The sequence below is a fragment of the Neoarius graeffei genome, chromosome 2, assembly GCF_027579695.1.
Source record: "Neoarius graeffei isolate fNeoGra1 chromosome 2, fNeoGra1.pri, whole genome shotgun sequence".
In the NCBI taxonomy this organism is placed as follows: Eukaryota; Metazoa; Chordata; class Actinopteri; order Siluriformes; family Ariidae; genus Neoarius; species Neoarius graeffei.
This window is the reverse complement of record NC_083570.1, coordinates 116,758,705-116,786,564: the sequence shown is the minus strand read 5'-3', so window position 1 is coordinate 116,786,564 and position 27,860 is coordinate 116,758,705. Positions and strand designations below refer to the sequence as shown.

General features: G+C 40.0%; 1 protein-coding gene across 5 annotated transcripts in view; it reads left to right on the top strand.

Annotated features, from left to right (window-relative positions):
- Positions 1 to 27,860, top strand: part of LOC132882145 (butyrophilin subfamily 1 member A1-like) — a 64,702-nt gene that overhangs the window by 10,105 nt on the left and 26,737 nt on the right. For 2 of the 5 annotated variants that reach the window (XM_060915414.1, XM_060915413.1), the window contains exons 5-7: positions 2,838 to 2,990; positions 3,102 to 3,163; positions 10,615 to 10,753. In XM_060915414.1, coding sequence (XP_060771397.1) covers positions 2,838 to 2,990; positions 3,102 to 3,163; positions 10,615 to 10,743 — 344 coding nt within the window. In that variant the 3' untranslated portion in view covers positions 10,744 to 10,753. Of the gene's footprint in view, positions 1 to 2,837; positions 2,991 to 3,101; positions 3,164 to 7,268; positions 7,523 to 10,614; positions 10,754 to 15,691; positions 16,921 to 27,860 lie in introns of those variants that run through there. The other 3 variants (XM_060915412.1, XM_060915415.1, XM_060915411.1) reach the window with 3 other exon arrangements.

Sequence of the window (27,860 nt, the reverse complement as noted above, 5' to 3'; positions counted from 1 at the left end):
GTTGGCTTTTTCCGAAAAAGGAGAAGAGGTGGAGCGAGTGGGTTGGCTTTTTCCGAAAAAGGAGAAGAGGCGGAGCGAGTGGGTTGGCTTTTTCCGAAAAAGGAGAAGAAGCGGAGCGAGTGGGTTGGCTTTTTCTGAAAAAGAAGAGGCGGAGCGAGTGGGTTGGCTTTTTCCAAAAGAGGAGAAAAGGTGGAGCGAGTGGGTTGGCTTTTTCTGAAAAAGCAGAAAAGGTGGAACGAGAGGGTTGTTTTTTTCCAAAAGAGGAGAAGAGGCGGAGCGAGAGGGTTGTTTTTTTCCAAAAGAGGAGAAAAGGTGGAGTGAGTGGGTTGTTTTTTCCAAAAGAGGAGAAAAGGTGGAGTGAGTGGGTTGTTTTCTTCCGAAAGAGGAGAAGAGGCGGAGCGAGTGGGTTGGCTTTTTGCAAAAAGGGAGAAGAGGTGGAGCGAGTGGGTTGGCTTTTTGCAAAAAGGGAGAAGAGGCGGAGCGAGTGGGTTGGCTTTTTCTGAAAAAGGAGAAAAGGCGGAGTGAGCGGGTTGGCTTTTTCCAAAAGAGGAGAAGAGGCGGAGCGAGTGGGCTTTTTCTGAAAAAGGAGAAGGGGCGGAACGAGAGGGTTGGCTTTTTCCAAAAGAGGAGAAGAGGCGGAGCGAGTGGGTTGTGCGCGTGAAACAAAATCAAGCAGTCAAAAAAGAAACGGAGCAGCAACGCTCAAGCAAAAAGGAGAAAATTGGAGGTAAAATTTTTTACTTTTGCTTGCAATTGACAAGTCAAGAATCCTGAGGGATCCTGTACAATCACTGTGGAAATGAGACAATGGGATATTTCCTCTCTTAGAGTCGGCTATAAATAGTATAATGCCGCGGATGGCAGGCTAATGTGGCCTACCGGCGCACTGTCCAGTAATCGTTCCCTATATCCACTAGGGAGGGCGGTTTAATTATTCTTCAAAAGGGCTCTTATTTAGTATTACGATGAAAGTAGGAATTTATCATAACTACCAGGATAAATCGTTTGGGCGCGAGTCTTGTTGAGGTCCGGGGTCACCGCGATCAGAGTCGGCCGAGTTGCTGTCCGATTCCGAGGCCGCGCGGTCAAACCAGTGAGCCACATTCACCGATTACTTCGCAACGGCCATAGGTTCATAAATGTGCCCAAATCCAGAATCCAGGGACACATGTCTGCCCTGGGGCATTTTGAGTTATTGACAGATTCAGAAAGTGCAGTTTCTAAGCTTTCCAATGATGCCTTCCATGTGGAGATCTGACAATATTTGAAGAATGTGTGGCCTTTTGAAAGTGTATACCTCTTAAAACAGGAAAGGGAGAAAATCGCCCTCAAAGTTTTCCATCTCAGCTACTCTGGGTGTAGGGCGGGCACATAATGGTGCTCATTTGCATGATATTAAGGAAAGCCCTACCCCCTACTAGCTAGCACGATGCCACTTTCATGTAAACAAAGATCACCACGTCAATTTTCCTTCCATGCAAAGTATGCCCAACACAATTATGAAGTGCAAAAATAAGTCCTAAAGTATACTTTAACGTTTTGTGGTTGAAAAATTACTAACACCGTAAGAAAGATAGCACGATGATGACACAATTAACACAACACTAGTTTCATGTAAAGCCTCGGTCACAACCGGCCATACCGTGCTCCTACGGCCGGTCTACACGCAAAAAACGCAAGAAACGCACGGAGAGCGCGCATGAAACGCACGAGAGCGCGCATGTGACGTGCTGATTTTTGAGCCACAGACCGGCCGCCGACCGGCCGCAGAGGTTCTTTGTCATGTCAAACAAACTCTATGGGCGCTTACGTTTTTTTCAGGTTGCAAGACAAACTTACAGCCAACGCGCGTCTTTCTCCATAAACAAAAAAAAAAAACGCAGCGATTTGGGAAACGCCAAAAATCACACGGCCAAAAAAATCATACTTCCGGTTGTGACCTAGGCTTAACCAAACCACAACACTCTCCGTTACATGCAAAAATAACCACACAGCCTTAGATTAATAAACTCACCCCATCAGAAAGAGAAACGGCGCCTTGCACACACCAATGCCTCCGATAGAATGTAATCCTAGAACGGTCCGTGTATCATCCAATCATTCAAGTATTCCATTCAATCTGGAAAACGAGGTTGCGTTTTTTTTGCTAGAAATGGTTATCTCCGATGTAAATACCGTGTGTCTGTTTGCTTCGCAGTGTTTCAGCTCCTCTGCGCTCTGTTTAGCTTCCTCATTCCATAGTGAAATTACACGCCTGTATGCAGCTTAAGTAGCCACGAGCTCAGCTCGGATCATACAGCTGATTCGCAAATAAAAAAAAAAGACTTAAATCATGATGTGAATGGCCCAGATGGTAATTTACCCACACCCCCCAGCAGGCTACAGTCCTGACAAAAATGAGACAATTTGCAACAAAAAATGTATGCTTTTCCAACAAAACAATCTATTATCTGAAATACTGATTGCATTCTTCAAGATCTCAACTTGCACATGATGGAAAAAAACGAAAATCACAAATTTTGAAAAAAAAAATGCTTCTTTTGCGATTATCTCGGATTCGTTTCGGCCGACATGTGTCCCTGGATTCGGTGAGGCATCACAAATAGGTTTTTTTTTTTGATAAACTTTAACAAAACAGAACTTAAAGCATCATGGAAGCACAATACAGATTCTTCTTTTACGATCAGTGATAACATGCTCTGCATGTACGGTATGGCTAACACTAAAAATATATATAAGAAAAAGTAGCCTGGTGTTCTATACACTTTCTGACAGGACCTGTTTTCTGTTCCTCAGCACTACACTGATATCTCTGTGTGCTTCTGTATGTATTTTAGTTAATGATGCCAATAAGGAGATTGGTGCTGTATCTGAGGGCTCGGATTCACAGCAGTCTGAAAGGAATAGAACCTTCTGGATTCCAATTATGATCGTAATGTGTGTTTGTGCCATCTCTGTCCTGATACGTGTGTTCTGCAGCAGGGTGCACGGTAAGACTGGCTGAAATTGCAGGTTGAATCTGTGAAAAAATGAGATGGAATATTTGTGGTAATCTTCTGTCTCGTGTCTAATTTATATTTATGAAAATGGAACTCTTTCAGGAAAATCAGGATCATCATGCGGCTGCTACAAGCACACCACTGACGATTCACCGACTGAAAAGGTACAAAACCTTTCAAATTAATGGCAAGTCGAGAAAAATTGTATATTTTTCCACCATTCATATTTTGGCTCCCAGACACATTTTTATTGCATATATCATAGTACAGTAATATTTGGTGTTGGACTAAACTCAGGCTAAACTTCTCGGTATTAAACAGCTCAGTGTGTAGTGTATGTTTTAAAGTACTGGATAATTAATTAAATAAAAGGACAGAAAATGTGTTGTAAAATAGTTGTTTAATGGTAGTAACATGGCAGCAAAGAAAAAGCAAACTCATTGAATTTCACAGTAGTACATTGTGTTTAAGCTTCTAAAAGGTACATTTTAAAAATTCACACTACAGACAAGGAATTTTAGTGTAAAAGACAGAACAAAAAGACATTACGTTGCTATTTCATAAAACATTTCCAGTATATAACATTACCTTCTGCCTATCATTTATTCTTTGGTGCTAGTAACTGCAGAACTTTTCTAGATTTACAGTGTCTTGCAAAAGTATTCATCCCCCTTGGTGTTTGTCCTGTTTTGTCGCATAACAAGCTGGAATTAAAATGGATTTTTGGAGAGTTAGCACCATTTGATTTCCACAACATGCCTACCACTTTAAAAGTGCACATTGTTGTATTGTGACACAAACAATAATGAAGATAAAAAAAACAGAAATCTGGAGTGTATATAGGTATTCACACCCTTTCATGTGAAACCCCTAAATAAGCAACATCGCTCGGAACATCATGCCAAGCACTAAAGCACAGAGCTCGAGCTAGACAACCCCGATGTTAAAATGAGCAACAAGCTCACTGCAGTCCATAGCGAGGAGGAGCACAGGCATCACCCACAGCGAACCAAGGCCTGGAGGGAACTGACGCCCAAAACTGGGTCCGGAGCTACACCACCACCAGCGGACAAAAACACTCAAACAAAAACAAACATCAGACTATACAAACACACACAAAAAAAATAACTAAAGTAAAAAAGAGAGAGAAAATAAAAAAGCTCCGGTGAGAAGCGGCAGCCAGAACACCCACGACGTACTCTCAACCGGAAGCGGAAAAAGGATGTCTTCTTTTTTGACTTGCAGCTATATTTGCAGCAAAAGGTGGCTCTACAAAGTATTGACTTTGGGGGAGGGGTGATACATGCACACTCCAGATTTCTGTTTTTTGTTTTTTAAATCTTAATTATTGTTTTTGTCACAATAAAACAACAATTTGCACATTTAAAGTGGTAGGCATGTTGTGTAAATCTGTTAACAGAGTGTTTTCTGCTCTGCGCCGTCCGACATCAACATCACACACCACACAGTCTTTTGGTTTGAGAGCACTTCCGCGTTCACGGGCACACCTCTTTTATTGATTAACACACGTGCAGGCAATTTAGCTCCTCGTTACGGTCAGACCAATGGTTACAAAGAAACTTAAGACAGGGGCGTCATACCAATAACAAAAAAAAAACAAATTCAGAGCATTTCCTGAACACAATATTTTTACTTGTCCTGTGTATAAAGCAAAAATAAACACAATGTGAAATGAGAGCACCTCAACACCCCCACTTGCTCACATTTTACAAAAATCCTTCCTTTTTTCTTTCTCACAAACCAAAAATACGTTTGTTAACAAATCTTCACAATCCCCTTTTTTTTTCACAAACCAAACACAAATTTCAAAGTCCATCATTTCAAAATCCATCACTGTTCATACACCAAATATATACATTTCAAAGTCCATCAACTTCAGCTTACTTGCTGGTTTCGTTAGGATGTCCGCAACCATCTCATTGGTTGGACAGTACTGCAGTGTCATTTCATCATTCGACATGGATCTCACAAAGTGGTATTTAATGTCTACATGTTTACATCGTTGCCTATGTACAGGGTTTTTCGCTAACGCTGTAGTGCCCTGGTTGTCTTCATAGATTAGACACTTGTATACTTGTCCATCAAAGTACTGCAATAGCTGCCTTAAATACAGGCACTCCTGCATGGTCGCAGCTAATGCCATATACTCGGCTTCACAGGTGGAAAGTGCTACTGTAGACTGTCTTTTGGTTTTCCATGACACTACAGGACCAGTACAGTTTAAACTCGTGCAATACCCTGTTCTGTTGTGCTCTTCCGATCACTAACATCAGCAGCCCAATTTGCATCACTGTAAGCATGGATCACGTTCACATCCTTGTGTCTTCTGAAACAAAGTTCTTTGTTTTGGGTTCCTTTTAAGTATCTCAATACATGTTTCACAGTTGCCCATTGTTCAATGGTTGGTCTACTGAAATACTGAGACAATTTACTCACGACAAAACTAATGTCAGGCCTTGTACAGGTTGCCAGGTAGATTAAGCTACCAACGGCCTCTCTGTATTTCTTTACATCACTCAAAAGTTCAGCATCATCACTGTAGTCAAGTTTTTGTTCACAAGGGGTGGTTCTAGGATTACAGTTTGACATGTCAAATTTCTCCAATATTTTCTGTACATATTTACGTTGTGACATCTTAACACAATCAGCAGATTGATCAAAGTCAATACCCAGAAAATGTGTCAGCTTGCCTAGGTCTTTCATTCTGAACTTCAACTTCAACATTTCCTTCACTTCTTTCAAGACATTGTGATCACTGGCAGCAATGATTAAATCATCTACCCATATAATCATGTGTACTTTTTCTTTTTCAGTGATTTTACTATAAACACAGTGATCAGCTGGATTTTGTATAAACTGCATTTCACACAAGTAATCATGCAACATTTTGTTCCAGTTACGCCCTGACTGTTTTAGACCATACAGGGATTTCTTTAGTCTGCACACTAGTTTGTCACCTTCTTTTGATGTGACTTCATAACCCTCAGGTTGCTCAATGTAAATCTCACACTCGATTGGCGCATGTAAGTATGCGGTTTTTACATCCATCTGGTGGACAACTAAGTTCTCTTGTGCCGCTTTCTGTGCCAATACCCGGATACTTGTCATGCTAGCTGTTGGAGAGAAAGTCTCATCATAGTTTACACCCTTCTTCTGACTGAATCCTTTGGCTACATATCTAGCTTTATATTTGTCTGATCCGTCAGCATTTTTTCATTGCATAGACCCATTTACCCCCACTACATCCTTGCCCTTGGGAAGAGTGGTCAAGGTAAAAGTTGCATTGTCCTTTAATGACTGCATTTCCTCACCCATGGCATCAACCCATTGCTTGGCATTAAGTGAGGCTACTGCTTCTGTGTATGTTTGAGGAATATTACCCACTAGTCTGTAACAATAGTCAACATTGGTAATCTCTTCCTCAAAACCACATGCATGATCACCATAATAATCTGGCCTTTTTCTCTCTCTGTCAGGGTACCGTCTCTCAATAGGTTTGTGTTCTTGATTAACAACTTCTTTATTGTCTACTTTCACCATCTCAGTATTGTGCTCATCTTTTTCATCCGTCTCAGTTTTTGAAAACACTTTCTGGCCTTCGTCTGTCTGTGGGTTAGCAGTTAGGACTGTCACAATTTTTCTTTCATTTTGGATCTCATAATCATCTTCCTCAGCATCCAGCACTTCTTCATTCTTTCTGACTACAAACTCCACGAGTCTGTGTTTTTGTATTTTCCTGGTGCTGGGATAGTACACTAGGTAAGCAGGACTATTTTTATCATATCCAACGAAAATACCTCTGTCACATTTAGAGTCTAACTTTCCTTTTTGTTGTTTGTAAGCGTAACACAGTTGTCCAAACTTTTGCATTCTGGCAATATTTGGCTTTCTGCCTGTCAACATGTAGAAAGGTGTCTGTTTCGTGCGATTATTAAAGCACCTGTTCCTGACCAGAGCAGCTGTCTGGACAGCATAGGTCCACAGCATCTTTGGCAGTTTACTCTCTATCAGCATACATCGTGCCATCTCAAAGAGTGTTCTCCAGTTACATTCAGCTGTACCATTTTGGTGTGGAGAGTACGGAGCAGAGGTCTCATGCCTGATACCATTCTTGCACATCAATTCCTGATAATGTTTACATGTGTACTCTGTGCCATTGTCTGATCTTATACATTTTATTTTGCCATAAGGCGCCACATCTGCAATAAACTTGGCAGTGGCTTGTACAGTGTCACTCTTGTTTTTCAGAAAATAAACAAAAACTGCACTAGAGAAGTCATCTGTAAAAGAAAGGGCATACTTGTGACCATCTTTAGACACTGGGTCTATCGGACCAGCAAGGTCTGTGTGCACCATGTCCAGAGGTGCTTTGGCTCTGGCATCTGCCCCCCTGTGCCTAGTCTGAACAAATTTACCCTGTGTGCACACGTCACAAGGTGAGACAGGTTTGTTACCCTCATTCTTAATTTCCATCCCATCAACAACATTCCTCAGCTTCATTATATCTGCATAGTTGCAATATCCTAAGATTTCATGCCAACTCTGCAGATCAAGGCTTTTCTTACATTGGTCATTGCTGTTACACTGGTTCTCTGTTGTGTGTAAATAATACAGTTTGTTGTGTACGTGTATGGGAAATTCTGTACCGTCTCTGTGAAGCAGGACACTTTTCTTCTCGCTGAAGATCACAGTGGCCCCACTGGAACTAGCAGCTTTCACAGAAAAGATATCCTGTGGATACGTCGGGATGTACAAGGCACCCCTCAGCACTGTTCGGAAGCTCCTGCCCCCGCTGTCAACTAGCCGCACCTCCGCGTCTCCTCTGCGCTTGGCGACGTTGCACCTGGAGCCGTCCGCTAGCTCCACGCAATGAGTCTTGGCTTGGAAACTGTCGTCGAACTTCTTAAACTTCGTGATGTCCGTAATGATGTGGGAGGTGGCACCTGCATCGACCATCAGACCTCTCCTCCTGACGTCTCGCACCGGTGGCTCTGTGTCGCTCACTCTGAATGTGTACTCTTTGGCCTTGGTTTCCTCGGCTGCCTTCCGCACGCCATCCCGCTGCTTGTTGCACCTGCAGTTCACACTGTTGTGCGTGTTGTTTCTACAGTGATGACACCACAGTTTGCGTGTACAGGATCTGGCTATATGGCCACTTGTTTCACACCTGTAGCATACAACGTCCGTTTTACCACCTTTTGTTGCGGTAGCTGAGCGCCTTGTTCCAAACTGCGCTTTTACCTTCATGACATTGTCCTCAGAAGCAGCTGCGCACATGTTTTCAACGTCCTCATAACTTCGAAGCTTTGTCTTAAACTCCGCAAAAGTAATTTTGTCTTCCATTTGGGTAACATGTATGGCAAAAGGCTTAAATGTCTCTGGCAATCCTTTTAACACCATGGCTATTAAGAGTCCATCACTTAACGTTTCACCAGCGCTTCTCAAGGTTGTAATAGCAGTCTCTGCCCTGATTACGTATTCGGTTACGTTCTCAGTTGGTGACTTTTGTAGCGAGGTCAACTCTGTGTACAAGTTTATTATTCTGGGCTTTCCCTTTCCAGCGTAGTACTCTCGGAGAATCCTCAGCACCTCACGTCCATCATCTGCCGCGTCACGCATCACCAGCGACAGGCTTTTGTCATCCAGGAACTGAATGAGCTCGGCGTAGGCCTCGGCGTTTTTCTCATCATCTTCTTCGTTTGCTTCATCAGGTTCATTTAGGATCGTATCTTTCAATCCTTGCAGACGAAGATGTCCCAAGAACTTGGCTTCCCACAATTCATAATTCTTTTCGTCGCCGTCAAAAACGAGCCTCGCCTAGCGACCGCTTACAGTTTCTTTACTCTTACTCATTTTGTACTAAAACTACGCGGGATTCGCTGGGCCCATAACCTGTTAACAGAGTGTTTTCTGCTCTGCACCGTTCGACATCAACATCACACACCACACAGTCTTTTGGTTTGAGAGCACTTCCGCGTTCACGGGCACACCTCTTTTATTGATTAACACACGTGCAGGCAATTTAGCTCCTCGTTACGGTCAGACCAATGGTTACAAAGAAACTTAAGACAGGGGCGTCATACCAATAACAAAAAAAACAAATTCAGAGCATTTCCTGAACACAATATTTTTACTTGTCCTGTGTATAAAGCAAAAATAAACACAATGTGAAATGAGAGCATCTCAACAAAATCAAATGGTACTAACCCCCCAAAAATCCATTTTAATTCCAGCTTGTAATGCAACAAAACAGGACAATCACAAAGGGGGTGAATACTTTTGCAAAACACTGATTCTAGAGTTATATGTAATAAAGAACTGTCTACATTATCATAAACCCAAAATGAACCTGGTCTTGAAAAGAACCTGATCATTCTTACTATGGCTTTGTACCCTTTCCATGTCTTTCAGAAAACTACACTGTAAAAATGATACATTAGCAAGTCTAAGTTGGGTCAGTTTTTCAAATAATTAATTCAGCCTTTTAGCAGAGATGTTCTTAAATACGACCGTGTTAGAACTTCTCAGATTTTATTTGTTTATATCGTGAAGTCGGTCACTGATGTAAGTTTGCACCTGTGTGCTTTTGCTTGTTAACAGTTAACAGATTTTTTTCTTCTTTTCCTGTTTTAATATGAAAAAAGGCAGGATTTACAGTGTTTCTACTTAGCATCTGAACCAGACTGAGTATGTTTCATTTATAAAGAGCTATATGTGAAAACACAATGAAACTACAGTATATTTTGTCTTACATTATTCAAGACATTGAAAATGTATAATATAATCTAATAATTGATAAACTAATCATATAATATGGTGTGGTTTGTCATGTTCTGCAGAATATTGGTTGCTGTAGTTAAGTAGATTATGCTGTAGTTAGTGTTTTAAAATATTGTTAAGTGCCCATTTTTAATATTTGAGGATGAGCCTCTGCAGCATACCAAGCCGACATGATCAATGATAAGTGTGAAGTTCAAACCCAGAACCTTTTTTCCTGTGAGGTGACAGTGCTATTCACTGCACCACCTTGCCACTTCCATGCTTCAAGTAGTTGCCATTTAAATATTTTACTCCTTGAGCCCACACCCTATTCCCATCCATGTACATGAAACATAGCTCCCAGAACCTATGATGGATCAACTAACTGCTCAAATTATAACACAATAAACACACACAATTTTGCTTAAAATGATTTTTGAAGTTGGTTATGAGTGCTGTTGTCCTTTGTTTCCTTTATAATAAGCTCTGAGCTTTAAGCTGAATTAGATTGTTCGCATCATAAGCTAAATGATAGGCAACTTAGCTTAAAAAGCAAATTACAACATGACAACTTTTTACAACAATTACAACTATGCTCCTGATTATTTATGAGGATGTTCACATGTGCTATCAAAGGGAGATTATGGGGTTTAAATTAAATTTTTAAAAAATGTCCCTGAAATAAATGTGACAAGTGTGAAAACATACAAAAATCCAAGTTGAATGCAGTACAGTAAACGGGATATACAGCAAATTGCACAATAAGGTTCCACAAGAAAGAAAGAAAAAAAAACAAGCAGTTTTATGAAGGTTAATCACCTGAATCTCTCTGCAGGATGAAAAAATTAATAATGCCAGTGTTCAGTGCAAACGAAGGTTCAGACCATCTGCTGAGAAAAATACAACATCAGATTTGGACAGTGTGACCTACGCAACAGTCGACTCACAGCCACAGAGACAATGACCAGCAAAAGGTTCCATAAATTATTTATTTATTTTGAAAAATGTGTTCTCTTATGAACAATTATTTAACTGACCTTTAGCTAACTCTCTCTCATATACAGTGGTGCTTGAAAGTTTGTGAACCCTTTAGAATTTTCTATATTTCTGCATAAATATGACCTAAAACATCATCAGATTTTCACACAAGTCCTAAAAGTAGATAAAGAGAACTCAGTTAAACAAATGAGACAAAAATATTATACTTGGTTATTTATTTATTGAGGAAAATGATCCAATATTACATATCTGTGAGTGGCAAAAGTATGTGAACCTTTGCTTTCAGTATCTGGTGTGACCCCCTTGTGCAGCAATAACTGCAACTAAACGTTTGCGGTAACTGTTGATCAGTCCTGCACACCGGCTTGGAGGAATTTTAGCCCATTCCTCCGTACAGAACAGCTTCAACTCTGGGATGTTTGTGGGTTTCCTCACATGAACTGTTCGCTTCAGGTCCTTCCACAACATTTCGATTGGATTAAGGTCAGGACTTTGACCTGGCCATTCCAAAACATTAATTTATTTTTTAACCATTCTTTTGTAGAATGACTTGTGTGCTTAGCGTCATTATCTTGCTGCATGACCGACCTTCTCTTGAGATTCAGTTCATGGACAGATCTCTTGACATTTTCCTTTAGAATTTGCTGGTATAATTCAGAATTCATTGTTCCATCAATGATGGCAAGCCGTCCTGGCCCAGATGCAGCAAAACAGGCCCAAACTATGATACTACCACCACGATGTTTCACAGATGGGATAAGGTTCTTATGCTGGAATGCAGTGTTTTCCTTTCTCCAAACATAATGCTTTTCATTTAAAATAAAAAGTTCTACTTTGGTCTCATCCGTCCACAAAACATTTTTCCAATAGCCTTCTGGCTTGTCCACATGATCTTTAGCAAACTGCAGAGGAGCAGCAATGTTCTTTTTGGAGAGCAGTGGCTTTCTCCTTGCAACCCTGCCATGCACACCATTGTTGTTCAGTGTTCTCCTGATGGTGGACCCATGAACATTAACATTAGCCAATGTGAGAGAGGCCTTCAATGGACCTTGTGCACCAACGTCATAGGTCAGAGGTCAAGTTTGTTTATCCACCATATTGGGTATCAAGCTGCAGCTCACTTCACATGCGGGAATTTTTGGAGTGATTAACATTTTCAGTCAGAATGGCTTGTTGTGTGGCAGTAGGGTGCTCTAACAGAAAAAGCATGAAGGGTTTATCGTTTTACCAGTTCCCCGCTGATCAAGAGCAGAGGAAGAAGTGTTGCTGCTACGTGTGAGCAGACTTCTCCCAGACCTGCCATACATGTGCAGTGGCCACTCACAATAACACCATCCTGCTCGCATATGATCCACACATCGAGAGTGGGCTGAGAGCGAGGCTGGCTGCGCGAGAGCGGGCTGCGCGAGAGCGGGCTGCGAGGCTGCGCAAGAGGAGGCTGCACGAGAGCGGGCTGAGAGGCTGCGTGAGAGCGGGCTGAGAGGCTGTGCGAGAGCGAGGCTGGCTGCGCGAGAGCGGGCTGAGGGGTTGCAACATCGACTTTCTGCACCTCAACCCTGAAGCTGTTATAGCTATAACTCTTCAATAGAAGGTCCCAGGAAGATAAAACGGTGAGTCCATTCCAATTTAGTCAATACAAGTATACTTTCCATTTTCAATCATGCCCACTCATGGCCAGAAAAGTCTAACGGAGTGGTTTGTTGCTTTTCACGCATATGAACGAGCACGTTCCATACCCATCCTGAGGAGAAATATCTGTAAGCTTCTAGTGACTTGTAGGCTTTTAGTGACTCACCACTGTAACCCCCTGGCGTGTTGATTAGATAGTGATATACATCGGGGTAACTTACGTCTGGCAGCTCATTACTTGAACAATCAAGCGCAGATTTGGTTTCACTCTTACTAATGATATATGGGTCGACCTCTAAGACAGCAATCTTATCTCTATAGCGAGTTTTTGCTGTGATATCCAGGGATTCAGCATAAGTCGAGAGGCAGACTTGAGAAGAAGACATTGCGACAGCGGGTATCACTATCAAACTTGCGAAAGCGTGATCCCCAATATGGCGGTGTAAACAGGAAATCACGTGACCGTGACGTCACGCGCACAAGGTCCATTGCTTAGAAGTTACCTAGAAGTCCTTTGTGACCTAGCTGACTATTACACGCCTTGCTCTTGGAGTGATCTTTGTTGGTCGACCACTCCTGGGGAGGGTAACAATGGTCTTGAATTTCCTCCATTTGTACACAATCTGTCTGACTGTGGATTGGTGGAGTCCAAACTCTGTAGAGATGGTTTTGTAACCTTTTCCAGCCTGATGAGCATCAACAACACTTTTTCTGAAGTCCTCAGAAATCTCCTTTGTTTGTGCCATGATACACTTTCACAAATGTGTTGTGAAAATCAGACTTTGATAGATCCCTGTTCTTTAAATATAACAGGGTGCCCACTCACACCTGATTGTCATCCCATTGATTGAAAACATCTGACTAATTTCACCTTCAAATTAACTGCTAATCCTAGAGGTTTACATACTTTTGCCACTCACAGATATGTAATATTAGATCATTTTCCTCAATAAATAAATGACCAAGTATAATATTTTTGTCTCATTTGTTTAACTGGGTTCTCTTTATCTACTTTTAGGACTTGTGTGAAAATCTGATGATGTTTTAGGTCATATTTATGCAGAAATATAGAAAATTCTAAAGGGTGCACAAACTTTAAAGTACCACTGTACCTTATATATATCATGGTTTTCCCCAAAGCGTTTTAGGGCCCGTTTACACGAGGACGCTGTCGGGTAAAAACGACTAAATATTTTATCAGAAGTGCCTTTCGTTTACACGAGGACGGCGTTTCCGAGGCTGAAAAACGGATAAAATTGAAAACGCCTTCCAGAGTGGATAAGTTAAAAACGGCCCCCGTTGCATATCCGTCTAAACTACCCAATACGCGAAACTCTGCTCGGATCTGCTCACGTCGGGTACGCGTTTACGTCATACATATGTCATATACTGCACATGCCAGCCCGGGAAGTAAGAAAGTAAGTAAAAAAGTAAGAGCATGTCTGATTACATCGATCCAACGGACCTTCAAGCTGCTCTGTGTTTTAATGCAGTAGATGTTGTTTTCCTGCTCACCCGCCCAGCTGGAGCTCCTCAGTTTGGTGTCGCCAAGTTACACACGCACGTGCACGCGCGCGCCGCCTATTCAAGCCGCTCGTGAAACCATAAACCCGAGACTGAAAACAAAACTAGCAGCCGAACGGGTTTATTTTGCTGAGATGGACACTGCCTTTTCTCTTCTTCACCGAAACAAGAGTGAGTGTTACTTAATAAAGGCAGATTAAGAGTTTCGGTTTGTTCCTGCTCCTCCCTCGAGCACTACAGTACCTCAAATGGACCGGTGTTCTGTAAAGTTATCCTAGCAAGTTCTCATACAGACCGTTTTATTATTCAAAACAAGTCATTACAAATTATTTGACTCGGCCAAAGACTCGACCAATACGCACAAAACATAAAAATCGGCAAATGCGTGAAATTCTCACCGATTTTCTATCAGCCCAGCTGATCGGTGGGACAAAACTACCGTTGAATTTTCCTACCCTCCTGGATTTCGCGCATGCGTAGTAGGCTTGGTAGGATAACTTGACAGAACAGCGGCGGAGATGTGCAGATCAGACAAGACAGAAGACGTTGCGCATGCGTGCAGACATAGCGGAGACATTTATGCGTCACCGTATAGACGCAGATTTTCTCCTTGAAAACGGTCATGTAGACGCTGAAAAAAGTGAGAACGAAAACGGACTTTTGCATTTTTGTTTTATACCGTCCCCGTGTAAAGTGGGCCTTAGCGTGTCGGGCCCGATACGCTTGCTCTGCCTGCCAATACGCTTAGTCGCTTTAGTTAAAATCCGATACGCTTAGATTTATACCGATACGTTAAATTTCCTACCGACAAGTAACTAGATACATCGGAGAACAAATAACAGATCCATTTACATACTGATTGATATTTGTGTTAAACAAGCGGTCTTTTTTCCAATGTTTGTGTTGATTCTGTCAAAGTAATATGTCCGCATGGTATGATGTAAACAAACTGTAATCTGTTGGCTATGTCAAGATCACGTGTTCAAACCGTCCAATAAAAATATCGAAAGAAAACGTCAGACATCCCGGAATCTTCCAATTCATTATAAGCGATCTCATTGGCTGCTGATGTCGTCCCCCACCAGACGGACAAAGCCGACTGATTTTAATAAGTGAGGAGAAGACTCGCTGGACAATTTGATCCACATCAGCATGGATGACAGCGAGACGGACTATGAGAGGGCTGCCCAACATTGGGCCAAGCAAAAGCCAAGGAGAATTAATCCGCTTTAAAGGAGTAGAAAACTTAATCCATTAGTGTGGGTTTGCAGAAAAATTATGTACTTATAAACACTCTCACAAAGTGAAGTTGTCCAAATGTGTCAAATATAGCATAATTTCAAATAATAATCATAAGCAGTTTTGGCAGTGTGATGTCACTGGGATCCATTTAACAAAAGAAGGCTCCGGGTTATTCTTTTGTTAAAGGCTCACAGTGACATCACACTGCTAAATATCCTTATCGTTATTATTTGAAATTATGCTACATTTGACACTTATTAACAAATTCTCTTCATGAATGTTTTTATAAATACATAATCTTTCTGCAAACTTAAATGTATGAATTAAGTTTTCTTTTCCTTTAAATATGTTTTAATCTTAATTTAGTCCATTTAATAAAGTGCCAAAATTTAAACTTTATAATATGCATTGCCTTACTCTTCTTTTCAGTGCATCTTAGTTATACATATATTATGGTAATTGCATCAGAAACATCCTAAATCATTACAGTTATAGTAATACAGCAACTTATTTTACAGTGGCAGTTCTGAGGTTCAGATCCCTTTGTGATCAACAGGAGGTCATGATGATCGATTCTCTTCATTGGATTGCATAAGATGGACCAAACCACTGTTCATATTTTCATGCACATTTTTGTTACAACACTACTTGATCATAGATAATTAAGTGCAAGGTATCCCCGTAGATTTTCAAATCTATCGTATACCTAAGGAATCTATAACAAAACAGTTTAACTTGCATGCTGAACTTTAAGGTGAAATTTCAAATGTGTTTACATTAATACTATTTAGGTCAGAAATCATTGAAGCACTGTTAAAATCTATCCTCTAATCATGTATCTAAAACCTCTCAGAGACCCTGAAAATGCACCTGAGAGCATCTATTTTCAAAAAATTTTCCAGGTGGGGCATGCCCCCGCACCCCCCTAGTTTCACTTCGCGGCGTTGGCGCTCAATTGTCTGTGTTTTATCATGCCAGAATTTAGGGCTTTAATTTTTTTCTGGGGAAAACACTGATGTATACATACATACATACATACATACATACATACATACATACATACACACAAAAATATATACATGTATACACACACATACACACAGTGGATATAAAACATGTACACACCCTGTTAAAATGATTAGTTTTTCTGATGTAAAAAAAAAAATGAGACCACGATAAATAATTTTGAAATATTTCCCACCTTTAATGTGACCTATAACCTCTACAATTCAATTGAAAAACAAACAAATCTGTTAGGGGGAAAAACATAAAAAAATAAAAACCTACAATAAGCTGGTTGCATAAGTGTGCACACCCTTAAACTAATACTTTGTTTAAGCACCTTTTGATTTAATTACAGCATTCAGACTTTTTGGGTTCACACCTGCCATCAATTAAAATGATAGTGATGAACCCCAAATAAAGTTCAGACATTTATTCAGTTGCATCCCAGGCCTAGACATTAAGCATTTATCATTGGTCCAGTGGAATTGAAAAGTTACTGTCCCAAATGGAAAATGTGGTGGCCCAAATGAGCGCGGTACCCGAACCACGGCTGCCACAGGCAGCCGCTGCAAGCACCATAAGTGCTTGCACAAAGAGGGGGGTCCGGGGGCCCTCCCCTGGAAAATTTTGATTTTTCAATTCATATTCGTGCATTCTGGTGCATTTTAAGGTGAAATTAATGAAAATAAGATTATTCATATTTTGTTAACATTATTACATCTTTGTTTGTTCACATTGATATTTTATTGTTTGCATTTCTTGTTCTATCAATTTCTTAGTTACATTTAAAAATTTCCTTTGTTCTTGTTCTCTGTTCGTTTAACACATGCTGTTGATTACCATTTTACATTAACAATTGTTTGTATAAGTTTTAGAATAAGCTAAGTTTTGCCTCACCATGCAGCTAACTTGTTTATAGAATAAGCTTTGCCTGTAACCCACCGTGTGATGTAGACATATTTCCTTTTTTGTCATGGTTTCAACTTTGGCTCATATATTCTCAACATTGTAGATATTGAATTCTCACCACTGTAGATATTCTTATAGAAATAGACAGGGGTTAAATTGGGCCGGGGCTGTCCGGGGCTGAGCCCCGGCACATAAGCTCGGAGCGGATGGCATATGATCACGCACACATCAAAAGCAACAAACCCTTTTCACGATTTTCAGTTCTGAATAATTAAATATCGTTTTATTAATCAATAAACCCATGACTTTTATGAGATAGATCATAGTTTTCCTGATAACAAGACGACCTGTCAAAGCTATTTAGAACAGAACTTGCGATCAGAGATTCTGGTTTCTGGAACACTGCGTGGGTTGCCAATTCCGCTTTTTATAAGCGACTTTGGGGTTTCTTTTTTTGTGAGCTCGCTTTAAAAAAAAATCAGAAGTCGTGGTTTGCGGGTTTTTGGGCTTGTGTTTCAGCGTTGTGACTTGTTTATAATTTTCTCCGTACACTGTCTCCCCTTTTACCTGCATACGATCCTAATCCATCAGAGGTGCTTGAACGAACTGTCTGTGCATTTGGCGAGTTCAATTTCCATAGTCCCCAGTTATCGACAGAAATTAGCCAGGGGGAAGGGGGAGATGTCAGTTAAAGTTAGCTACTGAGATTGACCAAAAGTTGAGCCTAACGTTGCCTCAAGTTAGCTACCTTTGGCAAACATAAACAAAACACTCGTCTTGTGCTCTAGCCTTACTTAACTGTCGATACAGTCAATTTCACTTTTATACAAGAAGGTTAATAAATTGTTTTGTTGTCTTGGATTTTTAGAGGTCAGCAGCTAAAGGTTAAAATAATCATTATCATATTTTTTATTATTAAAAACAAAATATCAAATAATACTGAAGAGGGGAAAAAATAATACTGATCTAAATATGTTGTGTTTTTATTTTTAGACAGTATGTGTTTAGCAAAACACATACTGTCTAAAAATAAAAACACAACATATTTAGATCAGTATTATTTTTCCCCTCTTCAGTATTATTTAATATTTTGTTTTTAATAATAAAAAATATGATAATGATTATGTTCACTGTATTGTTAATATTATTAGTGTTTTATTATTTATTGTTAATATTTAATTTAATGTTAATTTATTATTATTTATTGTTAATATTATTAGTGTATTATTAGTGTAATTATTATTGTTATTATTATGTATTCAGTTATTTATTTGGCATGTGGTGCTTTTTGTATTGTCTACAACATACATAAGATGAGCATATTATAGCAGCAAAATAGAAGCACAATCATTTGAATGCAGCAAAAGTTTTGCTGCATTCAAATGATTGTGCTTCTATTTTGCTGCTATAATATGCTCATCTTATGTATGTTCTAGACAATACAAAAAGCACCACATGCCAAATAAATAATTGAATACATAATAATAACAATAATAATAAATGCTTCCAATGTTATAGTGTTGTTTGTATTTGGTTGCATTCACTGCATGAATATATTTGATTGACAATTTGACTGACAGTGCTTTGGCATATTTAACATTTATCCTCCAAAATAAATCAACTGTTTTGGTTTAAGATTGTGCAAGCCTTCAAATTTTCTCACTGAACATTTCTCCTTCACATTTTTCACCTGTAGGCATGTGACAAGATTTAACATGATATTGCTCAACCTACCTCTGTAAAGTCAGCTAACAACTTATTAAAATGCACCAGAATTCAGCAAATAACATGTATGATAATAAAAAACTTCTGGGGGAGGACCCCCAGACCCCCCACTAATCATTTCCTTCAAACCAATGTACAACAACCTGTACAATCTGTTACATTGGCCAACCAATCCACATTCAAACTGCCATAATGTGTAGGGGGGCACTACAAGACACACATAGGCCTACAACACACAGATAAGGTGTATATCTCTGTGCAATATGATATGGTTATCAAATTAGAGGGTTATTTTCCAAAAAGTATATTGGGGCAGGGCGGCGGGGACAGGGGCGGGTACGAGGCAGAGCCCCCCCACATAACCAATCCCAATTTAACCCCTGGAAATAGAGGTACAATGAACTTTTTAAATACACCTTTATATAATAGCTACAAGACACACACAGGCCAGTCCCAAGTGTGGATGAAAGGTGAGGGTGGCATACTAACCCTTATCATGCTGGATTTAAATGGGCATTTTTATTGCCCATGAAGAAGTTTTATTTCTTAATTAATAAAATATCATGAGAATCATTGACAAACCATACATTTCCTGAAAGGGTGGACTTTGGGGAATAATCTCGTGAGATTTTTGCAAAGCCTTACCTGCTCGGGGGTGATTTATAACCCTAATTACCTGTTAATTAGCTAATTAACAGGTACAGTATGCTCAGGTGAGCCAAAAAGGGGTGAAATGTTGTATTTTTTTAATAAGACAAGATATAAACACCAAATTTTCAGGATATGCCCTTGGGGGAACTAGTAGTACATTTTTGCAAATTCAGCTCATTTGCATAAACCGTTGCCATGGCAACAGCAGATACCCTAGGAACTGGGGGTATACTGGGTTTAGCATGGTCTGGTTGTACCAGAGAGGGTCAGAATAGTTATTTTTGTTGTAATGAACTAATGTAGACCTAGTTTGGCTATTTTGATAGATTTCATCATCTTTGGATATTTGAATAATATAATATATGGGATCAGATCTAATTTACCACATAATTTTATCTGTTCTTCTATTTCAGTCATAGCAATCAACATTTATACTTCATGCTTTAATCACTAAAAGTTGATACATGTGTAGCCATATTTCTTGGCAGTGTATCCTGAAATTTTGATATTAATTTTTAATTTAATTTTGATATAAATTATTAATTTTTTCGCTCCTCCTACTCAAGCGAGTAGGACGCTTTTTGCTTTGCTCCTGCTTGAACTTCTCTTTTCTGCTTTTTTCACTATTTCTCTATTTTTTCTTATTTGCTTTCTTTTTACTTACATTCAACAAGATAACCTAGAAGTTAGACAAAGCAACTGACACAGAAGACTGGATTATAGCAAAATGGGGAAACCAAGGAACTCTAGTAACAAATGGACTGAGCTTGAAAAAAGAATTTCTAGCCTGGAATCTATGATTAATGCCCGTCTATTAAGGATTGAAGGGAGTCCAGCAGCCGATACCGCTAAAGGGAATGCGGGGAATGTTCAGCATCTGAATGATGGGAACTTGGATGAATCCGTTGACTTCACAAAGCAAAATGTGAGTACTGATTGCTGGAAAAGACAAGGTGCTAGACCCAAAAACAAAAGGGCATTAACTTCAACTCCATTGCGGTCTGATGCCATCAAACCTACAGTCTATGAATACCACCGGGCTGAAAATTACAGATATACACAGCCCATTACACTCCAGAACAGATTTCAGTGCCTTACAGACATGGAACCAGTAGTTCCTAGAAAGTGGCAGAATTTGAATAACAAAAATAAAGCTCGCAGTAGAGGTAGAAAGCAGCCGCCAACACTTGTTAATCCTACAACCCTTGTTGTGGGTGATTTCACTGTGGAAAATATTGGAGGAGAGTCCATGGTTGTGTGCTGTTTTCCTTACGTTTCCATCTCAGAGACTACAGACAACATTTCAAAAATGCTGTCAAACTACAAATCAATTAAACGCATTATTGTGCATGTTGGAGCAAATGATGTTTTCAGGGAACAGCTCACTGTGAGGAAATCTTTCAAAGACCTTTTTTCTGCCCTAAATGGACTTGGAATGCCTTTTTTTATCAGTGGTCCATTACCAGGATCTGTGATCGGCAATTACGGGTTTTCCCGACTGCTCAGTCTCAACACCTGGCTTGCAAAGACATGTTTTTCCTCTGGCATTAATTTTATTGACAACTTTAACCTTTTCTGGAAACGCAAAGCCTTTTTCAGCCCAAATAGCACAGAACTCAGCTGGACTGGTGCCAAAGTCTTGGCAGACCATTATCAACACTCTGTCCACCATTCCATGCCGACCTTGGGTACACTCTCTGATAAGCGCTCTGTAGCTGCACTGAAAGGAGCTAACAACACTGATACGAACTCTGTTTGGGTACAAACTGAACCTCCCAGGGACATCAACAAAGGCTCAAAAACAGTACGGAAACACACTGTTGATGTTCAAACTCAAGCAGTGAATCTGCAGGCAGAAAGAAGCGGGACTAACGCTCACTCTGATGGATTCAAGCAAAACTCCTTGTCACCAACGAAGGCAACTAAGCCCCCAGCAACTACAGAGGATCATGCTGACTCATCTGCCCCCAATACAGTTCAGGAAAATGATCAGAGGGTGGAGCTATCACCACACACATCCCCGTCACTTTCCAAGGCTAGCAACATGATATCTGAGCTAACGGGTAAGCTGGCAGAACTATCAGAAAGACAATCAGATAAACAAGCATCACCACAACCTCCTGAGACTGGCAATAGGCAATCACCAACAACAGCAGTGGATGTAACCCCAAGCCCCTCTGTATCTCCTTCACCCCCCAGACTGCGTTTTCCTGAGAAAATGGAGAGACTATTGTCTTTAAGCCGAGTGTCTTTGGCAAGCCCAAGAGGACACTCAAATCAAGTACCGTACACAGAGCTGTCTCATGGTCAGGCCTTGTGTACCCCAAAATCTCTAATGATATATCCAACTGCCACAGCACCCAAGAAACAGAGGGCACCACCTCCCCCTGTGATTACAGATAAGACTCAAGGACCATGTGCACAGCCACAGTTCACCAGCAGCAGTGAAGACCTTCATGTTGGAACGAACTGATATAATCTGGGTCCAGATGGTAGTTTTGAAAATAAGCTGGGACCCACGACGTACTTTTCTATTCCTGTGCTAACACGAAGGAGAGGTGTTCTTATTCATCCTATCAATGGGGTAAACTCGTCAAATCTCCTTCCAGTTCCAAAACAACCACAGAACGCTTCTGTGGAAATTATCCCCACATTCACTGTAAAACTAGCTCTTCAAAATGTAAGATCACTAAATAAGCCTTTTTTAATTAATGACTTCATCGGTACATACAAACTGGATTTTATGCTTCTTACTGAAACTTGGCTTGAACAATCAAGTAGCTCTATTACTCTTATTGAAGCAACTCCCCCACTCTTTGATTTCATGAGTGTTGGAAGAGCCAATAAACGGGGAGGAGGAATAGCAAATATATACAAGGCATGTTTTCAGTACAAACAGACAACTCTTGGTGATTTTACATCTTTTGAATACCTAAGTGCAATCCTAAAATGTTCTTCTAACATATTAGTGTTGACTATTTACAGACCACCAAGACTTTCTGCACCACTGTTCCTAGAGGAGTTTGGGGAACTGTTGTCAAATATTTGTTTAGAGTTTGACAATCTTATTATTTCTGGGGATTTTAATTTCCATGTTGATAATCCAGATAACACATATGCAAATGAATTTCTTACACTGATTGATGCCTTCAACCTAACACAACATGTACAAGGGCCAACACACTCCCATGGCCACACCCTTGACCTTGTCATCACTAAGGGTCTTAATGTATCTACTAGTGTCATGGACCTGGGTATATCTGATCATTTCTGTGTTTTCTTTGATGTTTCCATTTCCCCTCACTTTCAAAACAAGTCTGTGACTGTAAAAAAGAGGGTAATTACCAATGGCACAGCAGCTCTTTTTGAGCAGGCACTCTCAGAACTCCCATGTCAATCTTCAGATTGTGCAGATGATCTAATGGAAATTTTTAATTCAAGAATGAATCATATTATGGATGCTATTGCTCCTTTAAAAACCAAAAGAGTCATAGACAAAGGAAAAGCACCCTGGTAAACTAAATCCAACAGTTAAAATGTTAAAGAGGGAATGTAGAAAGTCTGAAAGAAAATGGCGTAAATCTAAACTCCAGATTCATTATCAAATCTACAAAGGGATGTTATGTAAATACAACTTAGAAATTTCTAAAGCAAGACAGTCTTTTATTGCTGACATTATTAATAGGAATATCAACAATGCCCGTGTGCTATTTTCTACAGTTGAAAAGCTAACAAACCCATCAAAACAAATGCCTTCTGAATTTCTCTCAGGTAATACATGCAACGACTTTGCATCTTTTTTCAAAGGAAAGATTGATAAAATACGTATGAATATAGCCACACAGGTGCAAACACTTCAAAATCTGGAACCATTGGATAACGAGAGAGGGGGTCGTAATACAATGTCAACATTTAGTTTAATTGATGTTGAGACTCTGAGAAAAACAGTACAAAGTCTCAGCTCCTCCACATCTGAACTGGACATTTTACCTACAGTCTTTTTCAAATCTGTTCTTCACCTAATATCAGACGAGGTACTTCAGATTATCAACACCTCCTTACGAACTGGCATGTTTCCCTCATCTCTGAAAAAAGCGGTTGTAAAACCCCTACTGAAAAAGAATAACCTGGATGTCTCAGTACTCAACAACTACAGGCCCATATCCAATTTGCCATTCGTTGGTAAAATAATTGAAAAAATTGTTTTTAATCAATTAACTGCCTTCCTGACATTAAACGGATGTTTTGATAAGTTTCAGTCAGGTTTTCGTGCCAATCATAGCACTGAAACAGCTCTTACTAAAGTCATGAATGACCTACGTCTTAATTCTGATGCTGGTAAAACATCAGTCTTGGTGCTTTTAGACTTAAGTGCTGCATTTGACACGGTAGATCATTCCATACTGTTACATCGACTGGAGCATTGGGTTGGATTTACTGGTATAGTAATCAACTGGTTAAAATCTTACCTACAACAAAGATTTTTTTTATGTGGCCATTGGAGGCCACAGTTCATCACCCGTGTCCTTGAACTGTGGGGTTCCCCAGGGCTCAATCCTGGGACCGTTACTATTCAACCTTTATATGCTCCCACTTGGACAAATTATTAAGAATAACTCAATAAACTTCCATAGCTATGCAGATGACACTCAGCTTTACTTAGCTATGTCACCTAATGACTATGCCCCTCTTGAGTCTCTTCATAGATGCATTGACCAAATTAACAAATGGATGTCTCACAATTTTCTTCAGCTGAACGCAGATAAAACTGAAGCAATTATATTTGGCAAAAAGGAGGAAAGGCTTAGGATTGCCACTGTTCTTGAAACTAAGGGGCTTAAAGCAAAGGATACTGTCAAAAACCTTGGTGTCATTATTGACAGCGAACTTAACTTCAACAGTCATATGAAAGTGGTAAAAAAGTCTGCATTCTATCACCTAAAAAACATTTCTAAACTCAGGGGTCTCATGTCAAAACATGATCTAGAAAAACTTATTCATGCTTTCATCTCCAGTAGGGTTGATTACTGCAATAGTCTTTTCACAGGTCTTCCAAAAAAGACCATCAAAGAGCTTCAACTAATCCAAAATGCAGCAGCAAGGGTTCTTACAAGAACAAAAAGGGTAGTTCATATCACTCCAATCCTAAGGTCTCTGCACTGGCTTCCAGTGAGCTATAGAATTGACTTTAAAGCACTACTTCTTCTATTTAAAACATTAAATGGGATGGGACCCAGCTACCTACTGGATATGTTTCAATTATATCCACCAACTAGGTCTCTAAGATCACAAGAGAAAAACTTGCTAGTAATACCAGCTGTCAAAACGAAGTGTGGTGAAGCAGCCTTTAGTTGCTATGCTGCTAAGCTTTGGAACCAACTTCCAGATGATATCAAAAATGCTCCTACTGTTGTTAGTTTTAAATCCAGGCTCAAGACAAAGCTGTTTTCAGATGCTTTCACTTGATTAATTTTTACCTAAGTAATTAATTTCCTTTAACATAATTTCTTTTAATTTTGATTTTAATGATTTTACTTTATTTTAATTTCTTTTTAATCTTGGATTTTAATGATTTTACTTTTACTTTAATTCTTTGTTACTGTGATCCTCGTAGATTTTGTCTGCGGGATGATTTTTGGTGATCCTCGTAGATTGTGTCTGCGGGACGATTTTTGGTGATCCTCGTGGAAGAGCCACGGGAAGAGCGCGCTTTATGAGTTAAACCCATAATAATAATTAATCTCGAGGCTGATTAACTTTATTTCATTTTATTAATTTAATTTCTACTATTGTTTAATTCTTATTATTTTTCTTCCCCAATTATTTTATGTAATTTTATTTTCTATTGTTTACTGTTCTGCTTTTACTTCTGTAAAGCACATTGAACTGCCATTGTGTATGAAATGTGCTACACTGTGTGCACAATTATTAGGCAAGTTGTATTCCTGATGATTAATTTTATCGTTGAACAAATACAGTGCTCTCAGTCAATCCAAATTGTTAATAAACCTAAAACCAGAATGATTAACAAAGGAAAGGGGAGTTTAGGCCTTCTCAGGGGAATATATAAGTGTGCAGAATTATTAGGCAACATTTAGTGTGCAGAATTATTATGCAACTAAATGAAAAGCTTAAAGTTTCCCATCTCACTTGTTTATTTTAATTTTCAGTGTAACAAATAAACAACTCAGAATTAACAAATAAACACTTCTAGCATTTCAGAAATATTCAGTGACCAATATAGCCACCCTTCTTTTCAATAACTGCCATGAGCCTTCCATCCAGTCTGTTAGTTTTTTGATTTGTTGACGATCAACTTTTTGTGCAGGAGCAACCATGGCCTCCCAAATGCTATTCAGAGTGGTGTATTGTCTTCCCTCGCTGTAAATCTCATGCTTAAGAAGGGGCCACAAGTACTCAATAGGGTTTAAGTCAGGTGAGGAAGGGGGCCATGTCATTACTTTGTCATCTTTAAGGCCTTTGTGGGCTCGCCAAGCAGTGGAGTACTTGGGTGCATGTGATGGTGCATTGTTCTGCATAACAATCATGGCCTTCTTGAATGATGCAGACTTCTTCCCATACCACTGCTTGAAGAATGTATCTAGAAACTGGCAGTAGGTTTGGGAGTTGATGTTAAGTCCATCTTCAACCTGAAATGGTCAAACTAGCTCATCCTTAATAATAGCAGCCCATGCCATTACCACTCCACCACCTTGCTGGTGTCTGAGTCAAAGTGCCCTGTGTCCATTAGTTATCCAGCTATGGGCCCATCCATCTGGTCTATCCAGAGTCACTCTCATTTCATCCGTCCATAAAACCTTTGGAAAATCTGTCTTCAGATATTTCTTGGCCCAATCTTGACATTTCAACTTGTGAGTCTTGTTTAGTGGTGGTTGTGTTTCAGCCTTCCTTACCTTGGCCATGTCTCTGAGCACCGAACACCTTGTCCTTCTGGACACTCCAGGTCGGTTGCAGTTCTAGAATATTGTGGCACTGGAGGATAATGGGTTCCTGGTAGCTTCATGTTTAATCTTTCTCAAGTCTTTTGCGGTTAATTTGTGTCTTTTCTTCTCCACACATTTTTTGTGACCCTGTTGACTATTTGCAACAAAACGTTTGATTGTTCTGTGCTCACATTTCTATAGCTTAGCTATTTCAAGAGTGCTGCATCCCTCTGATAGGTATTTTACAATTTTTGTCTTTTCAGTGTCTGTTAAATCTCTTTTTTGGCCCATTTTGCCTGAGATAAAGAAGCTGCCTAATAATTATGCACACCTTAATATAGGGTATTAATGACTTTAGGTCACACCCTCCCTCATTACACAAATAAATACCACCTGAGAATGCTTAAATCCAATTAGCATTCAAGTGTATCTAGCTTGCGGTTGGAAAACATGCATAGAAATAATGGTAGGGTCAGAGTACTCACTTGCCTAATAATTGTGCACACAGTGTATATAAATAAACTTGCCTTGCCTTGCCTTAATATACAAAGTCTGAACGATTTTACACCATCTGAAGCTAAAGCGCGTGTGTTGAAATGCTGTTTTACGATTTGGCGAGTTGTAAACCGAGCGTGACGTCGCGCGCTCTGATTGGCTGCCGAGTTCAAAATGAAGCTGTTCGTTAACACCCGATAGTTGATTTATGCACGATCGTATTTAAACTGTTTACCTGGCCTTTGGCCAGGTTGGGGAGCGTGGAGTTTGAACATATTTCGAACATCTCCGAAGATGCACGAAGATGACACACTCCTGCCGCGGAGCGGAGCATGACGAAAACAAAGATGGCGGACCTCATATCGAAAAGGTTCATTTTACAAACAATTTCTTCACAATTCTGGGTAAAATATGAGTAATAAAATTTGTTAATTTGTATCGAAAACGTACTGGCCCGCCCGGGCCACTGTTTGACCAAATTTAGTGGCCCGAACTGGCCCGAAAGACGTAAAAAACACCGCCGGGGCATCGGGCAAGTGCTAATGTCGAGCCCTGCATCCTCCAGCAAAAGCCATGGTTTGCAGAGAGCTTACAAAGCATCAAAGGGATCTCATTGTTGAAAGGTATCAGTCAGGAGAACGGTACAAAAACATTTCCATGGCATTAGATATACCATGGAGCACAGTGAAGACAGTCATCAAGAAGTGGAGAAAATATGGGACAACAGTGACATTACCCAGAACTGGATGTCCCTCCAAAATTGATGAAAAGACAAGACGAAAACTGGTCAGGGAGGCTACCAAGAGGCCTACAGCAACACTGAAGGAGCTGCAGGAATTTCTGCCAAGTACTGGCTGTGGACTACATGTGACAACAATCTCCCATTTTCTCCATATGTCTGGACTATGAGGTAGGGTCAAAGAAAAACATCCAGGCCCGGCTAAATTTTGCAAAAAAA